The 25,845-nt window shown below is 33.5% G+C and overlaps 1 protein-coding gene across 1 annotated transcript; it reads left to right on the top strand.

Annotated features, from left to right (window-relative positions):
* Positions 1–449: 449 nt before the first annotated feature.
* Positions 450–7,241, top strand: LOC145101040 (paired amphipathic helix protein Sin3-like 3). Its single transcript, XM_079038205.1, has 22 exons — positions 450–784; positions 875–944; positions 1,037–1,109; positions 1,505–1,660; positions 1,741–1,924; positions 2,004–2,102; positions 2,194–2,367; positions 2,465–2,714; positions 2,808–2,944; positions 3,030–3,105; positions 3,203–3,342; positions 3,441–3,595; positions 3,673–3,800; positions 3,916–4,170; positions 4,784–5,565; positions 5,644–5,738; positions 5,825–5,963; positions 6,063–6,215; positions 6,296–6,459; positions 6,542–6,653; positions 6,724–6,902; positions 7,058–7,241. Exons 3-21 carry the CDS (start codon positions 1,039–1,041, stop codon positions 6,868–6,870), a joined length of 3,417 nt encoding a protein of 1,138 aa, XP_078894331.1. The 5' UTR covers positions 450–784; positions 875–944; positions 1,037–1,038; the 3' UTR covers positions 6,871–6,902; positions 7,058–7,241.
* Positions 7,242–25,845: the final 18,604 nt, after the last annotated feature.

Here is a 25,845-nt window from a genome sequence, read left to right as displayed (position 1 = left end):
TTGCATGCAAATCGGGTGCCACCATACCCACGTTGGTCGATCCATAAGGTTGGTTGGTGGGTGGAGGACTTGACCCGATCCCTATTAGATTCAAGATTAAGTATAGTCTTAAATTCAAAATTAAGTATCAAAACCATTATTTATCCACCATTTAATTATAACACTGAAAAAACATTCAAAACCCTAGTACTCGCTACAAGTAACTCATCCGCAAACTTCACCAAAATCAAAGGTGACCCTTTTGACTTCGGTCAAACCCACCGGACTTAACCCCAAATCCTTTTTGATTCTGTATTACTTTTCAATAAAACCCTCTCTTTTTAAAAGACAATTTTACCCTTGTTCCACTTGGCCCTAAGATTCACTTAAGCACAGCACCGAGTAACCGGCAGTCATCGGTTCCCGGTCACCCAGTTCACAATAACAAAAGATTTCAACAGGACCATGACCATCTCTACAGTCTAGACCCTTGCTCTCTTCTCCCGTTTTCTTCTCTGGTATACGCACAAACACGCTAAACTGTGTGTTAATATATACATACACCTTTTATAATATGTATAGCCTATAGATACATACAACCAGCTCTCTCTAAATTCTATCTACAGGTTTTTAGATTCAGTATCTGCATTCAATCACAGAGTTTGTGGTTTGATAACACACACAATCACAGAGACCAGAGAGTGTAGATAGACACACATGTGTATGACTAAAATTTGAAAGTATCAACGGTGAAATTGAAGTAAAGTTGAAGAAAATAGACGATCTTTTTGGTGATTACAGCGAGGTTATTTATCGTTGATTAATTTTGTAATTGTTCGCATTGTTAGATGCTTTTCTTCGAATTCAAGGTTTAATGCTAAATTATGTTTTACAGAATGAGGAATTGTTGATGGTGATCTGTAGAGAGGGGTCAATTGTTGTTAATATGCGTTGATTGTAGATCGGTAATTTGGTGATTTTAATTGTCAATTGAAGGATTATGAGTGTTTAGGAAAGTTTAATTATTACTGAATTTCGAAAGAGTTATGTTTTACAGGGATGAAGAGGTCTAGAGACGACGATTTTTCCGGGAGTGCTTTTCAACTCAAACCGCCTATCAATTCAGAATCGTAAGTCTTAAATTTTGATTACGCTTTACATTATTTGACTTTAGAGATACATTGTGTGGAAGAAAGTTTGATTATGAAGTCTCTGTGGGGGTTTCTGATGTACTTTTTGATAGTATTATTGTGGTCTGTAGTTTGTATTTCAAATTTAATTTCTTAATGGTAAAAGTTTCGATCAGTAATTCTTTCTTATAGTCAATATCAGTAGATATCTTTGAACTTCGCTACACAATTGAAGTAATCACTTAGGGTTGAAACAAAAAGGTAAGGTCTTTGTCAATGCTTAATTCCTGAAGATATGTTTATGGCATTTAATTCTTCAAGTTTAGGGTTAAATATGAGAGGTATGTCTGTTGAATGAATGGTTTGATTTATTCATCTGATCTTCTGGAATGAAGGTCTGGGCAGCTCCAAATGATGAATGGAGGGAGTGGACAAAAGTTGACAACTAATGATGCCCTTATGTATCTCAAGGATGTCAAAGATATGTTTCTTGACAAAAAGGAGAAATATTCCGAGTTTCTTGATATAATGAAAGATTTCAAAGCACAAAGGTTTGGCTAAACTGTTGCTTCCTCCACCTTTCCGTGTTCTCATTATGTGGATACTTGTCATGATCATTATGTTTATGTAGGGTTGACACCACAGGGGTCATAGCTAGGGTGAAGGAACTGTTCAAAGGACACCGAAAACTAATATTGGGTTTTAACACTTTTCTCCCAAAGGGATTTGAAATCACCCTCTCAGAAGAGGATGAACCACATGCTAAGAAGCCTGTGGAGTTTGAAGAAGCCATTCAATTTGTAAACAAAATTAAGGTAATAATAACATCACAGGATTGTGTTCCTAATAGCTTTCCTTTTCAAAATTTCATCTAACATGGTTTCTTGCTTGCAGATGAGATTTCAAGGAGACGATCGTGTGTACAAATCTTTTCTTGATATTTTGAATATGTACAGAAAGGAAAACAAACCCATTAAAGAGGTCCACCAAGAGGTTTGCTATTTAAGACTATTGTTTATTTGTCTTCACTTTACTCTTCCTGTATCATTCTTAATTTCTTCAATCATTTATCTTCTTCCTTCAGGTTGCTGCTCTTCTTCATAATCAGCCTGACCTTCTCAAGGAGTTCACCAATTTCTTACCTGATTCTTCAGCAGCAACATCCAATCAGTATGTTCACTCCAGTAGGAACCATAAACCTCACCCTGAAGATAGGAGCTCACCAATTGGCAGAATAAGACCTCCACCTTCTGAAAAGGTAGTTTCCAATCGCTTGACTCATCTTTACTCATATGGCCTACAATTTGCATGGTTATCTGCATGTATATGTCTTCTGAATGTGAACCAATTTTCAGAAAGGTGTTGCTTGTCATGCTGAACGTGAGGTCAGCGCTGACATGGCGGATCCTCATCATGAGGAAAAATTTATAAAAGCTGAGAAGGAGCATAAGAGACATGGTGATAGAGAAAAAGTGAAAAGGGAAGAAAGAGAACACCATTCACAAGATAGAGATTCTAATCATCATCAGGGGTCAAATCGTCTTGCCCAAAAACGTAAATCTACTAATGCACTTGAAGACTCTGTTACTGAACTATTTCAACAAGGTATCATCTCCTAGTTCAAAACAAGATTAAAACTTCTTTCTAACAATTTATATTTTTCCATTTCTTGACCTAATTTAAGTTAATATTGCACAGATATGCGTGATCAAATGATTAGTCTTCGTGAAAAGGTGAAAGAAAGATTACACAACTCAGATGATTATCAAGCTTTTTTGAAGTGCATTGTGCATTATTGCACAGAAAATATCACTCGACCACAGCTGCAATCTCTGGTAAACTTGTGTTGTGTCCCCCCTTTTTTTAATCATCATTAAGATTATTATTTGGTTTTTAAATAAAACATTTATTTTCCCTTAGGTGAATAATCTACTTGGAGCTCATCCAGATCTTATGGAAGAAGTCAACGTGTTCATTGACCGGAATGAGAGGACTGGTAATCATCAATAAAAAAAGTTCCTTTTGATTTGCATACTATAAGCATCTGTTAACATTTGAGATTATAAACTTTTTTTTTTTTTTTTTTTTGGCAGATGATGAGGATAAAAATGTATCTGAATCTAAGCCATCTTTACTTCCAAACAAGGATGAGTATCAAGCAAAGCCAATTCATGAACTTGACCTTTCTGACTGTGAACGTTGCACTCCAAGTTATCGGCTTCTACCAAAGAATGTAGTTAATTCTTACATCTTGTACGTTTACTCAGTTATATCTGAACTTTATTATATAATTGTTTTTTTATTATTTGTCAATGGATGTTTTCAATACAGTATCCAATTCCTTCAGTAAGTCAAAGAACAACAATAGGTGATGAGGTGTTGAATGATCATTGGGTGTCTGTTACATCTGGAAGCGAAGATTACTCTTTTAAACACATGCGTAAAAACCAGTATGAAGAGAGCTTATTTCGTTGTGAAGATGACAGGTAGATAGATAAAATTAATAAATAAAAGTTTATTAATTTTCCTTCTGTAAAACCTTAATGGATACCTTTTATGTCAGGTTTGAATTGGACATGTTATTGGAATCAGTGAATGTAACAGCCAAACGTGTGGAAGAACTTTTGGATAAAATTAATGATAATTCAATCAAAACAGAAAGCTTGGTTCGTGTTGAAGATCATTTTACATGTGAGAAACTTATATAAACTTAATAGAAATTCAATTTTCTTTTTTCTTGATGATATATATATATATATATATATATATATATATATATATATATATATATATTTTTGTTACTCAGCTTTGAATTTGAGGTGCATTGAACGCTTATATGGAGATAATGGACTTGATGTGATGGATGTATTAAAGAAGAATGCATCTCTTGCTTTACCAGTAGTGTTAACTCGGTTGAAACAGAAACAAGAGGAGTGGGCCAGGTGTCGTTCTGATTTTAATAAAGTTTGGGCAGAAATTTATGCTAAAAACTATCATAAGTCACTTGATCATCGCAGCTTCTATTTTAAACAGCAGGATTCAAAGAGCTTGAGTGCTAAAGGTAAACTGAAACTGTCTAATAATTCATGTTTCATTTTACAGTAAATTACGTTTTTGGTCCCTGAGTATAGCTCATTCTTGCAGTTTTGGTCCTTATTTGAGGTTTTTGTAATGTTTTTGGGATGGAAATTGCAAAAATCAGCTATACTCAGGGACCAAAAACGTTACAAAAACCTCAAATAAGCACCAAAATTGCAAGAGAAAGTTATTGGGACTAAAATTGAAAAGAAAACTATACTCAGGGACCAAAATTGATAATTCATGTTTCATTTTACAGTAAATTATGTTTTTGGTCCCAGAGTATAGCTCATTCTTGCAGTTTTGGTCCTTATTTGAGGTTACTATCCTCAGGGACCAAAACTGATAATTCATTGTTTATTTTATAGTAAATTATATATTTGGTCTCTGAGTATAGCTGATTCTTGCAGTTTTGGTCCTTATTCGAGGTTTTTGTAATGTTTTTGGGACGAAAATTGCAAAAATCAGCTATACTCAGGGACCAAAAACCTCAAATAAGCACCAAAATTTCGAGAAAAAGTTATTGGGACTAAAATTGCAAAATAAACTATACTCAGGTACCAAAACTGTTATTTACTCTATATTTTATATTGCAGCATTATTGGCAGAAATCAAGGAAATAAGTGAAGAGAAGTGTAGAAACGAAAACATCTATCAGCATTTTACTATGAAAAGACAAAACAGTACACCACATCAAGAATTCAAGTATTGTGATTTGGATGTCCATGAAGACTTATATCAGCTCATGAAATATTATATTCCACAAAATTCTACCCCTGAACAATTCAATAAGGTAATGAAGATCTGGACCACTTTTGTGGAGCCCATGTTTAATGTCCCCCCTCGCCCTCCTCAATCCACAAATGGCAATCAAGATGTTGCAAAAACCAGTAAAAGGCAAAGTGAGGGCAAAAATGTAAATACCACCACAAGTGTTAATGGACACCATAAAGTTGAGAAAGAAGAGGGTGAATTATCCCCAAATGGAGATTTTGAAGAGGATAATTTTGCAGCATTTAGAGAGACTAATACTACTACTACTACTACTACTAATAATAATAATAGGTTCCGAGAAGATGATGAAGTTGAAGGTGAGGAAAGTGCACATAGGTCCTCTTGTGACAGTGAGAATGGTGATGGATCAGGTAGTGAAACTGCTGATGTGGCGGGTGGGTCCCATGAAGATCATGCTGACAAGGACGAGAGTGAAGGTGAAGAAGGAGATGAAAATGAAACCCTTTTACCATTTTCAGAGCTTTTTTTGGATACAGTGAAGCCGCTTGCAAAGTACGTCCCTGAAGTATCGCGTATTGTCACAAACGGTCCTCGGGTTTTCTATGGAAGTGATTCCTTCTATGTTTTCTTCAGACTCCATCAAGTATGACCCTCATTGTTGTTACCACATAAAAGTTACAAAAACTACCGATTTTTATATAATTTTTTATTTAATTTACAGACGTTGTACTCGAGACTAGAGGAAGCAAAAGAAAAGTCTGCTAATGATAAATGGAGGGGTTCAAGTGACAAGACACCTAATGATTCATATGCTAGGTGTCATGGCTACTCTAAAATAGCTCTATAATTCACTCAATTATTTTTGTTCAATAATTATTTTAACTTTTTTTTTTTGGTTTCAGATTCTTGGATTTACTTTACAATTTTCTAGGAGGTGGTATTGATAGTGCAAAATATGAAGATGAATGTCGAACTGTTCTTGGCACTTGGGCATTCCCTGTCTTCACACTAGACAAGCTAATCTACAAGCTTTCTAAACAGGTCACTTTTCTCTTTATCCTAATTTAATTTAAAACCATCATTAGAAAAATAAAAATATAACTCTGAATTTTATGCCCATAATATTAATACCCTCCACAGGTGCTGGCAATCGCGGGTGATGAAGTTGACAACAAGCTTCTCCATCTCCATGCATATGAAAATATGAGAAAACCTGAAAGATTCATAGATGAACTTTATAACGCAAATGCCAGAGTTATTGTTAATGATGACAACATTTATAGATTTCAGCATGTAACTACTACTTACTACTTACTCTTCCCTTTTTATATCTTTTTTCTAGTTTTACCCCATCAAATTTTGTTTATTTTCAGTCACTTATACCAGCAACAAATAAACAAACCCAATTAGCAATTTGGGTAATGGACACTGTATGTGAGACATCAGAACCACCAGCTTTTTCAATCGACCCAAATTTTACACCCTTTCCAATTCCAACCACTCAAGGGAAAAAGAAGCCCGGGATATTTCTAAAGAGGTAAATTAAAATATCGATCATTTATTAAGTAAAATAAAAAGGAATACTAAATAAATACTCTAAATTAATCTTGTCAATGCAGAAACAAAAGAAAATATGCTTGTGAAGATGAAGATTTAGCAATGATGCATGCAATGGAGGGTCTTCGAATAGTAAACAGAATGGAATGCAAGATAAATTGCGTCACATATAAAGTAAACCTTTTTAATTTTTTAATTTTTAATTTTTTTTTAATTGTTGACTTGTGAGGGTTGTGTGTGGCAGATATCTTATGTTTTAGATACAGAAGACTCGATGGTGCGTAAGGGCAGAAAAAAGGTCAACAGTCAAAGTATATCGTTGAATCAACAAGTCAACCTTTCTGACCAAGTACAGAAGTTCCAGAAGGTTCTGCAGTCTAGGATTCGATGAACATCAACATGACACACACATAATGATTTGAGGTATTTCACATAATTAACTAGCCTAACCATCTTTTTAAAAAAAAATATCTGTAGCTTTAAATAAAAGAAAAAAGTTGGGACCAAAATTGCATAAATCGATTATACTCAGGGATGCGTTCTTGTGATCTTCTAAAACATATTCATATTTTATGTAGGTATTGTATTGCGCAAGATTTGAAGTCAAATTACAAGGTGGAATATATCTGCATCAGCTTACTTAGTTTAAGCATTCAGATAATAAAAACTTAATAAGAGTCGGTTTCTCTAGTTAGTTTTTGATTTTTGATTTTTGATTTGTTTATGGAACTTGCTATAGAAAAAGGTAATTGAGTTCTTTAAGTGTCATCTTCATTTACTGCAATAGCGCTTTGAGATGACTATTACCAAAAAAAGCAATTTTTAAACTGGGTATAAAAGGCTTATTGATAATGTTTGTCTTTTAAAAGATGATAACTAATAGACGTGCAAAAAAAAAAAAAAAAAAAAAAGAACCGATTGGAAAAGTCTAGGATTTGATTTTTGGTTTATATAAAAATCGATTTTTAGGCTCGGTTTGTTGTAGTCTAAATATAAAATATAAAAAATCAAACCGAACAAAATGCCATAAACAATGTCATTTATGTATAAACTCAGAGACTAATTAAACTAATTGACATGCGGCGGGTTTCATTCAAAATTAAATTAATGTACATGCATTTGCGTCCTTGTGCATTATTTATAGTAAAGTATTTATTATTAATGTTTTGTTAATTACATTATGGTTTATGAATAAACCTAAAAATAGAAATAAAACCAAAAAACTAAGAGAAATTAAATATCTTCCTACATTTAAGTCTTACTATTCTCCTACCCACATTAAATGGTGACAAGTGGACTAAAATATTATCAATTTAATTAAATGTGTCATTAAATGAGACACATGTTAACATTTGATTGGGTAGGAAGATAATTAGGACTAAAATGTAGGAGGATTTTTAATTTCTCAAAAACTAAACACGGAAAAATTGATAGTTTTGTTTTTCGCGAAATTAATTTGCCTCTTACTTTTTATGCGTATAAATATTCCTACCCACTAAAATTCTGATACGTGTCATTTTTTTACCATTCAATTTAATTTTATTTGATATATTCCTAATATATTTTTTACCATTCAATTTAATTTTATTTGACCGGTTTGATACCATTCCTGGTTAAGTATGCTTAAAACATACCATAACTTATATGTGTAGTAAATCATGAGAATGGAAAAAGAAAATGGATAAAAAACAGAAAACCCATAAGGATTCATCATCCATATCTGGTAAGTATGTAAATTATTTGATACTGTTTGAACTTGAATTGGAGATATAAAAATTAGGATGCTAGCAGTTTTAAAAACTTTAATGTTGTTCTATAATATGTTAATTTAAACTAAAAATGAAAGTAAAAGTGGCAGGCCACATGTGTGGTTCAAAAGATGAACTGGACTCCAACAATCAACAAACCCATGGAAAAGCCCGCATATGTGGTTCAAAAGATGAACTTGATGGGTTTTAGCCATATGAACATTCCTATGTGCACATGCAAACCTTAATGCTTGGATCTAGGTTTCTCTAATTGAACATACATTGAATCCAAGACTTCTAATGGCTAATAGAGTATAATAACAATATGAAATCAGAATTAGAAGATTACCTTGAATCACTTGCTTAACTTCTTGTCCTTGGAGCTTTAGAGTCACAATTGTCACTCCTGTAATGGCTTACAACCACCAACTAGTAAGATGATGATTTGAGAGAGAGACAGGAGAGGGGATCAAAATCGGCCAGGGTTTCTTCTTAGAGCACAAGTACCGATTTCCTTTGACCCCTAGGGTCTATTTATACTAGTGAGGCTCCTAGGGTTTCAGCCTTAAACCCTAATTGGATAACTTAGGCCCTAAACAATCCAATACCCTAATTGATAAGCCTTTGGACGATTTCAAGGCCTATCCATAGTCCTTAAAACCGTCCCCTTTTATACATAAAGGATTTATAGCTCAAAGTACAACTATCATACAATTGATAGTTTATGCCCCTTTATTCAATTAAACTCTTTAAGTCACCAAATTAATTCCTAATTAATTTATGACTTATATTAATCAAATAATAATATTATTATTCCTTATATTATTCTCATAATATATTAATAATATTTCTTCTCTCATAATAAATCATCCTGTCAAGTTGCTATGGTGAAGGCAACCCAAAAGGACCATGTACAACCGAGTCAAATACTTGCATAATATAGTTGCAATCTTAGATACTATTCCAACAGAACTGGACTCCAACAATGAACAAACCCATGGAAAAGCGAGAAATCGAGTGGGCCAAAGACAACATTTGTTTTTTTCTAATATAAATCAAGTGGGGACCACAACTAAAACAAATTTTACCACCTTGATGTAGTGATGTACAAAACTCCACAATTAGAGATGCACATTGTGAAACATTTTTTTTTAATTAATCTATAGGAAAAACCAAACTTGTGTTGATGTGAACTAGGTTTAAGAAAACCAAACCGATGGTTAGGAGTTGGTTATTTTAAAATTTGAAAACGGTTTTCTTAAAAAAAAACTAAATTTTAACAAAATTTCACCTAAAAAAACCCGAACGGTTTTAAATCGAAACTAGTTTAAAAAAATCATTTTTTAATCAATCTTTTAAAACTACTTACATATTTTTTTATTTTTTATTTTTAATATGTATGATGAGCTACAAGTTTGAAGAAAGAAAACATTGACCGGTTTGATGCCATACGTGGTTAAGTATGCTTAAAACATACCATAACTTATATGTGTAGTAAATCATGAGAATGGAAAAAGAAAATGGATAAAAAACAGAAAAACCATAAGGATTCATCATCCATATTTGATAAGTATGTAAATTATTTGATACTTTTGAACATGAATTGGAGATATAAAAATTAGAATGCTAGCAGCTTTAAAAACTTTAATGTTGTTCTATAATAAGTTAATTTAAACTAAAAATGGAAGTAAAAATGGCAGACCGCAGGTGTGGTTCAAAAGTTGAACCGGACTCCGACAATGAACAAACCCATAGAAAAGCGAGAAATCGAGTGGGCCGAAAACAACATTTTTTTTTCTAATATAAATCAAGTGGGGACCACAACTAAAACCAATTTTACCACCTTGATGTAGTGATGTACAAAACTCCACAATTAGAGATGCACGTTGTGAAACTTTTTTTTAATTAATCTATAGGAAAAACCAAACTTGTATTGTTGTGAACTAGGTTTAAGAAAACCAAACCGATGGTTAGGAGTTGGTTATTTTAAAATTTGAAAACAGTTTTCTTAAAAAAAACTAAATTTTAAAATAAATTCACCTAAAAAACCCGAACGGTTTTAAATAGAAACCGGTTTAAAAAAATCATTTTTTTAATCGATCTTTTAAAACTACTTACATGTTTTTTTTTTATTTTTTATTTTTAATATGTATGATGAGCTACAAGTTTAAAGAAAAAAAACATTGACCGGTTTGATAGCATACCTGGTTAAGTATGCTTAAAACATACCATAACTTATATGTGTAGTAAATCATGAGAAAGGAAAAAGAAAATGGATAAAAAGCAAAAACCGGTAAGGATTCATCATCCATATCTGGTAAGTATGTAAATTATTTGATACTTTTTGAACTTCAATTGGAGATATAAAAATTAGGATGCTAGCAGTTTTAAAAACTTTAATGTTTTTCTATAATAAGTTATTTTAAACTAAAAATAGAAGTAAAAGTGGCAGGCCGCATGTGTGATTCAAAAGATGAACTGGACTCGAACAATGAACAAACCCATAGAAAAGCGAGAAATTGAGTGGGCCAAAAACAACATTTGTTTTTTTTTTTCTAATATAAATCAAGTGGGGACCACAACTAAAACCAATTTTACCACCTTGATGTAGTGATGTACAAAACTCCACAATTAGAGATGCACATTGTGAAACATTTTTTTAATTAATCTATAGGAAAAACCAAACTTGTGTTGATGTGAACTAGGTTTAAGAAAACCAAACCGATGGTTAGGAGTTGGTTATTTTGAAATTTGAAAACGGTTTTCTTAAAAAAAAACTAAATTTTAACAAAATTTCACCTAAAAAAACCCGAACGGTTTTAAACCGAAACCAGTTTAAAAAAATCATTTTTTAATCAATCTTTTAAAACTACTTACATATTTTTTTATTTTTTATTTTTAATATGTATGATGAGCTACAAGTTTGAAGAAAGAAAGCATTGACCGGTTTGATGTCATACGTGGTTAAGTATGCTTAAAACATACCATAATTTATATGTGTAGTAAATCAAGAGAATGGAAAAAGAAAATGGATAAAAAACAGAAAACCCATAAGGATTCATCATCCATATCTGATAAGTAAGTAAATTATTTGATACTTTTGAACTTGAATTGGAGATATAAAAATTAGGATGCTAGCAGCTTTAAAAACTTTAATGTTGTTCTATAATATGTTAATTTAAACTAAAAATGGAAGTAAAAATGGCAGACCGCAGGTGTGGTTCAAAAGTTGAACTGGACTCCAACAATGAACAAACCTATAGAAAAGCGAGAAATCGAGTGGGCCGAAAACAACATTTTCTTTTTCTAATATAAATCAAGTGGGGACCACAACTAAAACCAATTTTACCACCTTGATGTAGTGATGTACAAAACTCCACAATTAGAGATGCACATTGTGAAACTTTTTTTTAATTAATCTATAGGAAAAACCAAACTTGTATTGTTGTGAACTAGGTTTAAGAAAAGCAAACCGATGGTTAGGAGTTGGTTATTTTAAAATTTGAAAACAGTTTTCTTAAAAAAAAACTAAATTTTAAAAAAAATTCACCTAAAAAACCCGAACGGTTTTAAATAGAAACCGGTTTAAAAAAAATCATTTTTTAATCGATCTTTTAAAACTACTTACATGTTTTTTTTTTATTTTTTATTTTTAATATGTATGATGAGCTACAAGTTTAAAGAAAGAAAACATTGACCGGTTTGATACCATACCTGGTTAAGTATGCTTAAAACATACCATAACTTATATGTGTAGTAAATCATGAGAAAGGAAAAAGAAAATGGATAAAAAACAGAAAACCCGTAAGGATTCATCATCCATATCTGGTAAGTATGTAAATTATTTGATACTTTTTGAACTTCAATTGGAGATATAAAAATTAGGATGCTAGCAGTTTTAAAAACTTTAATGTTTTTCTATAATAAGTTATTTTAAACTAAAAATGGAAGTAAAAGTGGCAGGCCGCATGTGTGATTCAAAAGATGAACTGGACTCGAACATTGAACAAACCCGTAGAAAAGCGAGAAATCGAGTGGGCCAAAAACAACATTTGTTTTTTTTTTTTTTTTTTTTTTCTAATATAAATCAAGTGGGGACCACAACTGAAACCAATTTTACCACCCTGATGTAGTGATGTACAAAACTCCACAATTACAGATGCACATTGTGAAACTTTTATTTTTAATTAATCTATAGGAAAAACCAAACATGTGTTGTTGTGAACTAGGTTTAAGAAAGGGAAAATGACTTATAAGGGTAATGATGTTTTACCCGTGTTCACATTATACCATTCATGTTTTTTTTTTAACAAAAAATACCATTAAAATGTGTTTCCTGTACATATTTAACCATTGGTAACCGGATACAATAGGTATCCCGGTTTTTTCTTTATTTTAAAAAAAAAATTATGTGGAAAATACGTGGCTCACCCCTGTCTCAATTAAACACCCTCACCCTCAATTAAACACTCTCAAAGCACGATTTCTTCTTCACTCTTCAAGACTGTAACAGCTTTCTCAAATCCATGGCTTCCTCCTCTACGTACAACTCCAGCACCAGATCGAAGAAAATCAAGTCAAAATCGAAACTTGATTTTGCAAATCCCTGTGATTGTGGCTACCCTTCTCGTATCTGGACTTCAACGACCAAAGATAATCCTGGAAAAGAGTTTAGGGTTTGCCCTAATTCAACGGCATGTCGGGTTTAATCTATATGTAGTAATGTCTTTTCAATAATTTTCGTATATTTGTTTTAGGATAACCCAGAAATTAAATACAAATTCTGGGAATGGGTTAATGAAGAAGATACAGTCAACAAGAAGAAAAGAGATGAAGTGGGAGCACAATCCTGTGAAGTGAGGGCACAATCTTGTGAAGTGAGGATTGCAATTATGGACCATGATTTCAATATTTACAAAAAGAAGACAGATGAAGAATTTGATAAGATAATTAGGAAAATTAGCAGTCTCAAAACATATGTAATTGTTTTGTTTATGTTGTTTGTAGTATTACTTTTAAGGGCATAAATGTCAAATTGTAATCGGATATTATGGTTGTTTTGCTGAATATGATTGAATGAACATGTTTTGTTGTTGCTAAATTGACTGATGTACATTCTTAAGTTTGAATATGATTTAATCTTAAGTACAAACAACATTGAATGAGCATTCATGCATTGTCTTGTTAGGGTAATAAATAATGTGCAGAATTTTACCCCTATACAAACAACTTTGCAGAATTTTACCCATTAATGTGCAGAAGGGCATAATGGTCAAAATGAAGGAATCCTAAGAGCATAATGGTCAAAAAGAATCTTATGTAAAAGCAACTTTGCAAACAACTTTGCAGAATCTTATGTTTGAATATGATTTAATGTGAATAATGGTAAAAAATAATATGAAGGGCATAATGGTCAAAAAGAAGGAATCCTATGTAAAAGCAACATTGAACGATGTAGATTATATTTAAGGGGTAATAACAAACAAAAGCACAGTTTTTAATGTGCATATTTACATCAAAAGACAAGCATAGTTTTTATGCAAAAGACAAGCATAGTAATTTCTGCCCTAAACAAACAAAAGCACAGTTTTTAATGTGCAAATTTACATCAAAGGGAATCATTCCAGTGTAACAGGTTTATTCACACTTAAACCACATCCATCCTTGGTGATGACCACCCTCCTTAATGCCACTTCAGTGATCCTCTCTGAGTATTTCCTTTTCCTCTTCAATGGTTGTGCTCTTTGTTCAACTTCAACAACAGGTTGTGCAGCAGGTTCCTCAACATCTTCAATTACAGGTTCAACAACAATTTGTTCCAATTCATGCTCAACAACAGGTTCATGAACTTGTTCCTGATCAGGTTCATGAACTTGTTCCTGATCAGGTTCAACAACAGCTTCAACAGCAGCTTCCACAGCAGGTTCAACAGCAGCTTCAATAGCAGCTTCCACAGTAGGTTCAACAACAACTTCAATAGCAGGTTCAACAACAGCTTCATCAACTTGTCCCTGATCAGGTTCATCAACATTTTCAGCCAGATCTTCAATCTCAGATTCAGACTCAGATTCATACTCATCTTCAACTTCAGCCATCTCTTCAATCTCAAATTCAGACTCATCCTCAACATCAGGAACATGTTTACCCTTCTTCTTTTTGGCTTTAGTACTTGGTCCTACAGTAAAGTTTATAATGCATTAATAGATAATACTTATAATTTTTTGTAAATGAATGATACTTGATATGAAAAAAAACCTTCTTTGGACAGTGGACATGTTATTTTGTTGTGTCCTGGTTCTCTACAGATGCTGCATTTTGTAATAGCCCCTTTCTTGCTAATAGTATGTCGACCTTCTTTTTCTGAAGCAGCCTTCTTCCTGTTGACTTTAGGTCTGCCAGGTAATCTTTTACGTTTCGGGGGCAACATAGGTTGACCTTCCCAAGATGGCCACATTTCACTTCCATTTATAGGATTAATTGTATACTTATAGCAATTTCCAAACATTTCTGTTGTGAACCAAGTTGCCACATAGTCTTCCACATTCTCATTTAGATAACTAATAGCAGCCATGACATGTACACATGGTATTCCACTTAGTTGCCATCCTCTACATGCACATGTTCTTTGGTTCAAGTACACAGCATAAACCTCATGTACTGACCTCACCTCAAATTGTTGCACTCCACTGGGAATTACATACCAATACCTATAAAATAAAGGAATATAGTATAAAATTAGTACTTGGGAATTACATGCCAATACCTATAAAATAAAGTATATATACCTTAGATGTTTCCTCTTGTCCACTATTTTCTTTCTAATAGATGGACATATGGCTAGATTCCATTTCTGCCCCTTCAATCTTTTACAATACATCCTATCCATCACAAACCTCCTAATTTCCTCTAACATTGCTATAATCGGCTTTTTCCTAGCATGCACAATTGCAGCATTAAAAGATTCACAAATACCATTCTCAATGGCATCACAAGACCTGTCCAATACAAAAAAAGCCCTAGAACAGGATTTTGGATCTCTTTCCATCAAGTGATCATATGCTTGTACATCAATCACCCTAATCTCTTTCATTATACCTTCAAACCTTTGCACAGTTGTGGCCTTTGCAGCCCTCCAAAAAAGCTTCCTATATGCAGCACCCTTAAATTTTTTCTTGAAATTAGCATACACGTGCCTAGCACATTGCCTATGCTCAACATCTGGTACTCTTTCTTTAACAGCCTCAATAAGACCCTAAACATGCAAGATAAACATAACATTAAGATAAATAGAGCAGTAACCAATTAAAAAACAGTTAGGATAAATACCTTGTGTTGGTCAGAAAGTAAGGTTAATCCTGCCCCATTTCCCATGTTAATGTCCTTAAGTAGTAAGTTTAGAAACCACTTCCAAGTTTCTTTGTTCTCAACTGCAACTACTGCCCAAGCAATGGGGTAAATATGGTTGTTAGCGTCTCTACCTACAGTTGAAAGAAGCTCACCTCTGCAAATACCTTTTAAAAAGCAACCATCTACACCTATAACTCTCCTGCATCCTTCAATCCAACCATCCTTTACACCTTTGATACAAACATACATCCTAGAAAAATAAATTGTGGAATCAGGCATTGTATCCGTCCCAATTTTCACTGTTGACCCTGGATTAGCTCTTAATATCTCAGCTCCATAACTCCATAATTTTTCATAATGTGTGTTCAAACTGCCTTCGATCTCATTAAGTGCAAACTTCTTTGCATTCCTGCATTGTCCAAGACTAACCTTCACATTGAAATTTTCCCCAACTTTATCCCTCATTTCCCTGCAACTCATTTTGGGATTTTCTAAAATATCATTAACAAAATGTTTCCCTATCCATGAGTAAGTAACAACTGACCCAAACTTGAAGGTTCTAGCACAGTTATGCTCATTAATTAAGGACTTAATTTGGAATGACTTTTCATTGCTCATCCAAGTAGCCCATAGTCTAAAAGGACATGCTGCCTTTCCTTCACTAGTTTTACAACACCTGACTAGCAACCTAGTTTTATCATTTTTTTCATACCAAAGGTTATAACCGTTTGCTACTGCATAGTTTGAGACAAGCTGTTTAAGTTCTTGAGGGTTACAAAACCTCATACCAAGGATGGGTTGCATTGTATCCCATTTTTGAGTTGTGTCATGAAAAGGATAAATCGGGGCTTCTTTGGTTCCATTATCTGAATCATCATCCTCATCAACAAAATCATCTCTAGGGACAACACTAATATAGTTAAGAAAGGGATCATCGGATTTAGTCAATGGTATTACCTCTTCATCGGGTTCATGATCAACAGATAGAGCATCAGACATGACCGAGTCTTTATCTTCATCAGAGCTTTCACTATCAACACCTTTTTCTTCCTTTTCTTCCTCTATCCAGTCAAGCACCGAATCGTTGTAATGATCAATATATACATTAATCTTTCCTTCGTTACCATGTGCAGCATCAAGAAACCTCCTGAAGTCATCATCATTTTTTAGTGGTGTCAACCCATCACGCATTGACTTATGCCCAAGACAGTAGTAGACAACAGGACACTTCCCCTTTGTGACATCCTCAAGAACATAAATGAACTCCTTGAAATTTAATCCACCAAAATCGACATCTGTAATTGATGTTTTTTGATTCAAGTAGTATATAAGATGAGGAATGGGGGAAAGCATTCCATCGTAATGAACATCTACTTGAATGTAAGTTGATCCTTTTGTATTAGATGGACCAGCCATGATCGATCTCAAAGAAACCTTCGACTGAGAAAACCCTACACAACGATCTTGGTATGAGGGTGTTTAATTGAGCTTTGAGAGTGTTTAATTGAGGGTGAGGGTGTTTAATTGAGACAGGGGTGAGCCACGTATTTTCCACATAATTTTTTTTTAAAAAAAATAAAGAAAAAACGGGGATACCTATTGTATCCGGTTACCAATGGTTAAATATATACAGGAAACACATTTTAATGGTATTTTTTGTTAAAAAAAACATGAATGGTATAATGTGAACACGGGTAAAACATCGTTACCCTTACAAGTCATTTTCCCTTTAAGAAAACCAAACCGATGGTTAGGAGTTGGTTATTTTAAAATTTGAAAACGGTTTTCTTAAAAAAAAACTAAATTTTAACAAAATTTCACCTAAAAAAACCCGAACGGTTTTAAATCGAAAGTAGTTTAAAAAAATCATTTTTTAATCAATCTTTTAAAACTACTTACATATTTTTTTATTTTTTATTTTTAATATGTATGATGAGCTACAAGTTTGAAGAAAGAAAGCATTGACCGGTTTGATGCCATACGTGGTTAAGTATGATTAAAACATACCATAACTTATATGTGTAGTAAATCATGAGAATGGAAAAAGAAAATGGATAAAAAGCAGAAAACCCATAAGAATTCATCATCCATATCTGGTAAGTATGTAAATTATTTGATACTTTTGAACTTGAATTGGAGATATAAAAATTAGGATGCTAGCAGTTTTAAAAACTTTAATGTTGTTCTATAATATGTTAATTTAAACTAAAAATGGAAGTAAAAGTGGCAGGCCACATGTGTGGTTCAAAAGTTGAACAGGACTCCAACAATGAACAAACGCATGGAAAAGCCAGAAATCGAATGGGCCAAAAACAACATTTGTTTTTTTTCTAATAAAAATGAAGTGGGCAGCATAACTAAAACCAATTTTACCACCTTGATGTAGTGATGTACAAAACTCCACAATTAGAGATGCACATTATGAAACTTTTTTTTTAATTAATCTATAGGAAAAACCAAACTTGTGTTGTTGTGAACTAGGTTTAAGAAAACTAATCCGATGGTTAGGAGTTGGTTATTTTGAAATTTGAAAACGATTTTCTTAAAAAAAATACTAAATTTTAACAAAATTTCACCTAAAAAACCCAAACGGGTTTAAACCGAAACCGGTTTAAAAAAAATCATTTTTTAATCAATCTTTTAAAACTACTTACATGTTTTTTTATTTTTTATTTTTAATATGTATGATGAGCTACAAGTTTGAAGAAAGAAAGCATTGACCGGTTTGATGCCATACCTGGTTAAGTATGCTTAAAACATACCATAACTTATATGTGTAGTAAATCATGAGAATGGAAAAAGAAAATGGATAAAAAGCAGAAAACCCGTAAGGATTCATCATCCATATCCGGTAAGTATGTAAATTATTTGATACTTTTTGAACTTGAATTGGAGATATAAAAATTAGGATGCTAGGAGTTTTAAAAACTTTAATGTTGTTCTATAATAAGTTAATTTAAACTAAAAATGGAAGTAAAAGTGGCAGGCTCGCAGGTGTGGTTCAAAAGATGAACTGGACTCCAACAATGAACAAACCCATAGAAAAACGAGAAATCGAGTGGGCCAAATACAACATTTGTTTTTTTCTAATATAAATCAAGTGGGGACCACAACTAAAACCAATTTTACCACCCTGAGGTAGTGATGTACAAAACTCCACAATTAGAGATGTACATTGTGAAACTTTTTTTTTAATTAATCTATAGGAAAAACCAAACTTGTGTTGTTGTGAACTAGGTTTAAGAAAACCAAACTCATGGTTAGGAGTTGGTTATTTTAAAATTTGAAAACGGTTTTCTTAAAAAAAACTAAATTTTAACAAAATTTCACCTAAAAAAACCCGAAAGGTTTTTAACCGAATCCAGTTTAAAAAAAGTCATTTTTTTATTGAGACCTGTTTAAATCCGATGTTTGTGCACCCCTATCTCTATGCGCAATAACCTTGCATCCTGATCAGTGGCCTGCATCCTGATCAGTGGCCTGCATGTCTTTGCGAGATTAAATTCGAATAATAGGTCTTGGCTTTAAGCGAGATTTTTTAATGTTTTTTGCGGGCTTAGCCGGGTTGAAATAGACTACAGTTGGTGAAATTTATTTGAAGATGTATTTGTTAGTTTTTAGTGTCGGTTGTGATTATTTATTCATTTTCATTTCTTTTTTCTTCCTTATAAACAAATACAAGTCTCTTCTATCATTATTTTATTTATTTATACTTTACAAATGTACCATTCTATGTAGTGACAAAGAACATGGTTTGACATGCGGAATTAAAGCTTGCACAATTGAACATGGTGATTTGGGTGTTTAAGGGATATATTGAATGTATATGGTGTTATAAAAAAGGACTAGATCTAGACTACATAATTAACACACACTTACACACTCACTTCTACATCTCTCAAGCACACCTCTACAAGTGGTATGAACCCACTATTTATAGAGGTGTTTACATGTCTCTCTCTCACTCTATCATGTAAATGGGTCTAAAGGCTAAAGCACCACATGCAAGTGAGTTTTACAAAAGTCAAACATTTACAAAGTCATGAATGAATAACTTTGCAACCCCAACATTCTCCCCCTCAAAGTTAGGACTGAATGACCCACTTCAAATCTTCCAAAATCAAGCACTACGCGGTTCGAGCCTCAAAGGTGACACATGTCGAAACGAACTTCAATCTTCAATTCTTCCATGACTCTTCAATTTAGGCTCTATGATGTGAGACCATACAATCCGAGCAGCAACGAATGATTAACTTCAAATAATCACCCCAAAGTTGCGCATAAAAACACACCCCAAAAATCTTCAATAATTCCAAACCCATTTCGAATATATCACTTCCGAACTTCCAATTGCATCATCTCGTGAGCTTTAAAAATTCAAGATCACTTCGGTCTTCAAATCCGCGTAATATGAAAAATTCAAGTTCGAATTTCCATATAAAACTTCTCCCTCTTTTTATAATCAAAATTTGATTATAAAACTCCAAAGGAAAAAGAACGTGCTCTATTCGGAATTTTTCATGCCAAAACTCCCCCCTTAACATGTGGCATAAACATTTTGCTTCAATCCGAAAAATCCAAAAAATATTGAATTTTTAGCTTCGTTCACAGATCGCCTTTGACAAAATTTTTCAAAAATGGGTATAAATTGTCAATTTCAAAATTCTGCAGTGACCTGTTGCCCCCAAAACAGCCAAATATGCGAAACACACTCCCATTTGCAAAACTGGGTAAAATGTGTAAATTCGCACAAACTGCAGGAACCAGATTTGAAAATTCTGCAATTTCAGCATTTTATGACCCCATTTGCGAAGTTGGGTACAAACTGTCAAAAATGCGAAACTACAGGCATTCGTTTTGATAATTTCTGCATAATGTTCAAACTTGCGAAGTTGGAATATTTTTGTCATTTCTTGAAAAGAGCAGGGACCAAATGCGAAACTGTTAGCTTTCTTCTTCATTGAACTGGTAATAACAGGCTTCGCATTTTCATTCTTATACCCTTCGCATCCCTTCGCATGTTTCAATCACCAAAATGCGAACCCTTTTTCTTTTACATGTGATCTGCTCCAAATGCGAACTAAACACTAAATGCACAGTGCAGTTACACAAATGCGAATTTGATTCCAAAATGCGAACCAAAATTTTGTATGCGAACTCAAAATATGCGAACTGTCTGTGATCAAAATGCGAACTCGTCTTTGATCAAATTTTTTTTTTATCATTCGCATTTTATCGATCAAACTTGTGAACTGTATTCAATATGCGAAATCCATTTTTAATCAACCCTTTTCCCAATTCATCCCAAACTTCACAGTGGAACCATTAGCACATCAGAAGAACAATCGATCACTGTGGAATCATTCTTTCGCATATCAAGCCTTCAATCGATCGATTCCAATCATGCGAACAACACTCAATCAAAATCGAGTTTCAAAATCAAACAAATGCGAAACCAAATTTCTTCAATTTCTTCATCTGTTCATTCTTCATCCGCTCAAACAACCAATCGATCCTCAAATTCGCAAGTTTCACCAAATGCGAATTCATTCAAAATCAAAAATTAATTTTCTTTTACAAATCATCGATTCATCGACTACGAACAATACTCAATTCTAAAATCGAGTTCCAAAATCAATCCTTTGCCCTTCGCTTTTCATGAACAAGACGTATTCCAAAATCGACAATCAATGAACACAGATTCCAAATATTCGAATTCAACAATCAATTCTCTTCATCTGTTCATTAATCGATTTTCGATCCTTCTCCTTTCATTAACCAATTCATCGACAACAAGATTTCGTTTTCAATTTTGACATCATTGTTACGAATTTGATACTCAAGAACAAAAGAAATACTCTGTGGTTGACATCGACTTCTAATCAAAATCGATTATTACAAATCGATTCAGGTCAACCTAACAGATTCAATCAACAACAATGAACTCAATCGATCACAAATTTGAACTTTTCCAGTTTGATTTTCGACAAATCGAGAATCGATCTATCGATTTTAAATCAACAATTATGAATCGATATTCAAAATTTAGGTTAACAATCAACCACAAAAGATGATTAGAGATGAAGGAATGAAATCGATAATCAAAAACTAAAACGCAGCAGATGAATCTATGAAGGAACGATGAAGAACAGAACATCCAATGGTACAACATGTAAAGCTTGTGTACAAGTCAGATTGATACAGGCATTGGATCAATCAGATTTGTTTATGGACTCAATATTATCTCATCCGATTTAAGATTTGGGCTCAAATAAAAATCATGAACAGTAAGTTGACTTCTAATTGGGCTCAATTATTGGAATCAGATTCAAAGACATTTTGGGCTTCATTGATGAACAGTAACAACGAATAATGGACTGGATCTTTGAATTTTGATTAAACCATGAACAATAAGCAATTTCGATTTTATTTTTGGTTTTGATTTGATCTAAACAAAAATTGATTGGATCAACAATGAGGTTTGAAACGAATTAGATCCAATGAATCAAAATGATCAAAAATCAAAAACGTTACGCACGATTTCAATGAAATTAAGAGAGATCATAGAGAGAGACTCACCAAAATTGTTCAAATTGCGACAAAAATTGCCAAACCGAGAATCGTTCTTCAAAAATCACCTTGATCTTGAAGACCCGCTCTGATACCAATTGTAGTGACAAAGAACATGGTTTGACATGCGGAATTAAAGCTTGTACAATTGAACATGGTGATTTGGGTGTTTAAGAGATATATTGAATGTATATGGTGTTACAAAAAAGGACTAGATCTAGACTACATAATTAACACACACTTACACACTCACTTCTACATCTCTCAAGCACACCTCTACAAGTGGTATGAACCCACTATTTATAGAGGTGTTTACATGTCTCTCTCTCTCACTCTATCATGTAAATGGGTCTAAAGGCTAAAGCACCACATGCAAGTGGGTTTTACAAAAATCAAACATTTACAAAGTCATGAATAAATAACTTTGCAACCCCAACATTCTAGCGACTTTATTTTGGGGGGTATTTTGCTCATTTTTGCGTTGTTTTTTATACTATAAATTAAAAGTTTGTGGTGGGTGTTAGATGCATTTTTAGGTTTGTTTATTTTATGCATGTGTATTGCATTGGGTAATTATAACTCCAACAATTTAGCCATTTCAGAGCTTCTATATGGACTCACTTCATCCCATGGCCCACAGGAGACCATGTGACATCCCCAAAATCACGGCCAGAAAAGACCGATTTTGTTTATGCTTTATAAAAATCAGAGTACTTCATTTTATAAAAAGGTTGCGGAATTTGTTCCCAGAAAAACATGGTAAATACGTTATTAAAACATTTTCGAAGAAACGTATTTATTTCATTTTAAAATGTTTAGGATGTCATCGTTAATACCGAAACATAAGCATAAACAGACTTACAATGATTTACACTAGTGATCTACATCTCTTTTAAATCTCTCAGTGTAATGTCACTTCACTTCGTCACCTGTGATATACATAAACTGAGTGGGTCAGGTTGGGAAACCTGGTGAGTACATAGGGTTTTCAACCCACAATAATATAATTATTATGTTCAATCAAACAATCAACCCAATTACCCATCCCCATTATCTTCTTTACTCTTTAAGGATTTAACCTAAGAGTCATCTATCCTGCATTCGTTTATTCCGAAGTCCCTTACTTCCAGGGTTATGGGACTGGCACTAAATCCATAGCTGCCAATGTTCGTTCATAAAGCACTAATTCCATAGCTGCTATAGTCTATTCATCGGGTACTAAATCCATAGCTACCAGTCTTTATCTAATAGGTACTAAGTCCATAGCTACCAATGTTCAACAGGTACTAAGTCCATAGCTACCAATTCCTACAGGTACTAAATCCTTAGCTACCAGCGTCTAACTAATAGGTACTAAGTCCATAGCTACCAATTCCCAACATGTACTAAATCCATAGCTACCAACGTCTAAAAGGTACTAAGTCCATAGCTACCGGTGTTTGTCCCATAGGCACTAAGTCTGTAGCTGCCAATGTATACTCACGTCATCTTCTATCTCTCATCATTCATCTACCCATCTCATACCCAACATTTTCGTATATATAAAATACGTATACAGTTTAAGTCCTTTAAAACATGTATAAAACGTTCAACTAGCATAGACAGCAAGTATTTAGATAATGTGCACACATAGCATGTAGTTTATATAAAATACTTCATATCTATGTGTAAGATGAAAGGGACTATGCACTCACAACACGTAATATATATTAAATACTTCATATCTATGTGTAAGATGAAAGTAACTATGCACTCACTTGAGAAGGTGGTGACTCGGTACTCGGACAGCGCTTCGTTTACTTTAAAATAATTTCCTTCGACGAAACCTAGTATTATTACCACTAGATTTTAGTCTAATATTTACCGTGACGAATTATTAGTCTTATTATTATTATTATATAAGCGTTTAAACAATACTTTCCAACCACTATGTACAGACAGGGGCAGACATAAAACACCGGAGGGCAGGACCATTTTGGCATATAACACTTCTGAAATCCAACAACCCTATGCGGCCCTTTGAACCAGATTCCCCGTACCGCGAGTAGTTAAAAAGATATTATAACGACACTTATATAAGTCATAATAATAGCTCAAATATTTATTATAAATTTATAATAACAATACTAATTTTAAATATAAACTATATTTAAAATAGGGTAAGCATAACTTACTTACAAGGGGATTTTAGCTAGGAGTCGGGCTCTGTAGGGGCAGAACTTCGTCGCTGAATCTTTCTAAGAAAGATTCGTGCAGCGCTTCAGCGCTCACCTTACTATACTAAAACTACAGAAAGAGAAGTCGAATCACGAGGGACCGAAATGCTCGGGGGATAAGGAGAGAAAGGCTCTTGAATCAAGAGAATGGTGCAAGAAATATGAGAGCCCAAGCCTCTTATTTATAGTAATTGAATTTACAAAAACTACCCCCCATAATTACTTAATGACCTTATAGTTATATAAACAACTAAACACCCATTTATAATACTATTTTAAATAGATTTAAAGATATTTGTACTAAACTAATGTCAAAAGAACTCAACATTAGTCTTATAATGACCGCATCATCGATACCTTTCTAATGATATATACATATGTATATATATGTGTACGTATATATGATTTATACTTTATTTTAATACGTAAATATGCTATTATAATTTGTAACTAGTTCATACGAACTCCGTTTTTGACGTTCTTTATATCCATGCGTAGGTGGAGACGCACTCTACAACTTTCGTTTAGACTCCTTCGGCTAATTTTGAATTTATTTTTAAAGTTATATTTTTAACAGGCCGGGACAGGATTGGTCCGTTATAATCTCATAACTTCTTCATCCGATGTCCATTTTCGTCTGTCTTTTTATTGTTACGCTACGAATAATGAGATCTTCAATTCTCGTTTAGGTTGTGTTGGCTAAAAATCGCTCGATCTAATATTCGAATTTCGGACTGTACACTGCTAATCCGAAACTTCGAAAAATCGTAACTTCTTCATACGAAGTCAGATTTGGGCGTTCTTTTTATCGAAGTTCTTAGTTTAACATATTCTACGACTTTCGTTTAGAGCGCTAAATCTAAATCTCGCTCTATCATAAATTTACTATTTACGCTTCCCGGCGCCGTGCCGGTTCCGACACGAAAGTTCGACGGGTCATAACTTCTTCGTTATAACTCGGATTTCGGCGTTCTTTATATGTACGGAAACCCTGTGAAATATTCTACAACTTGGTTAAGATTATTTATTCTAAATAATCTTTTTGTCGAAAAGTCGTTTTCGACCCCTATTGCCTCTAAATTGACTAGGCCGGATCTACGGGCGTTACAATTATCTCCCCCTTTGGATGATTACGTCCCGGAATCATCAACAAAACAGGGTCATATAATGACTCCATACGTCATCTCTTCATCCTAGGTAATAATTATAACTTCTACATTCCTTCAATTCTATCTCTTAAACTCATTGACTGTAAGAGTACTCGATCGTGCACCTGCTCTCTACCTCAGGTTAGACTCCAAATTATGACCTTCAAGTCACAATCTCGATCCTTGCCGGATACGGACTTGAGATAAGTTCTTTTATTACTACTATAGATCGATGTGTCATATTCTAATGACCTATCATCGTATGTTGCAACACTTAGACTTAGGTCTCTTAGAGTTAAATTCTAAAACAGACTATGCCTTCCTTCATGTTCTAATG

The sequence above is a fragment of the Lactuca serriola genome, chromosome 4 (assembly GCF_051521515.1).
Source record: "Lactuca serriola cultivar US96UC23 chromosome 4, Lser_US96UC23_V15, whole genome shotgun sequence".
NCBI classification, from domain to species: domain Eukaryota; kingdom Viridiplantae; phylum Streptophyta; class Magnoliopsida; order Asterales; family Asteraceae; genus Lactuca; species Lactuca serriola.
This window is presented reverse-complemented; position numbering and strand designations above follow the sequence as displayed.

Excerpts from the sequence above, each read along its gene's own strand:
- LOC145101040 (XM_079038205.1), top strand. The coding sequence starts at position 1,039 with ATGAAGAGGTCTAGAGACGACGATTTTTCCGGGAGTGCTTTTCAACTC. Across the intron at positions 2,945-3,029 it reads GACCACAGCTGCAATCTCTG|GTGAATAATCTACTTGGAGC; the intron begins GTAAACTTGTGT and ends ATTTTCCCTTAG. Across the intron at positions 5,964-6,062 it reads TCTACAAGCTTTCTAAACAG|GTGCTGGCAATCGCGGGTGA; the intron begins GTCACTTTTCTC and ends TACCCTCCACAG.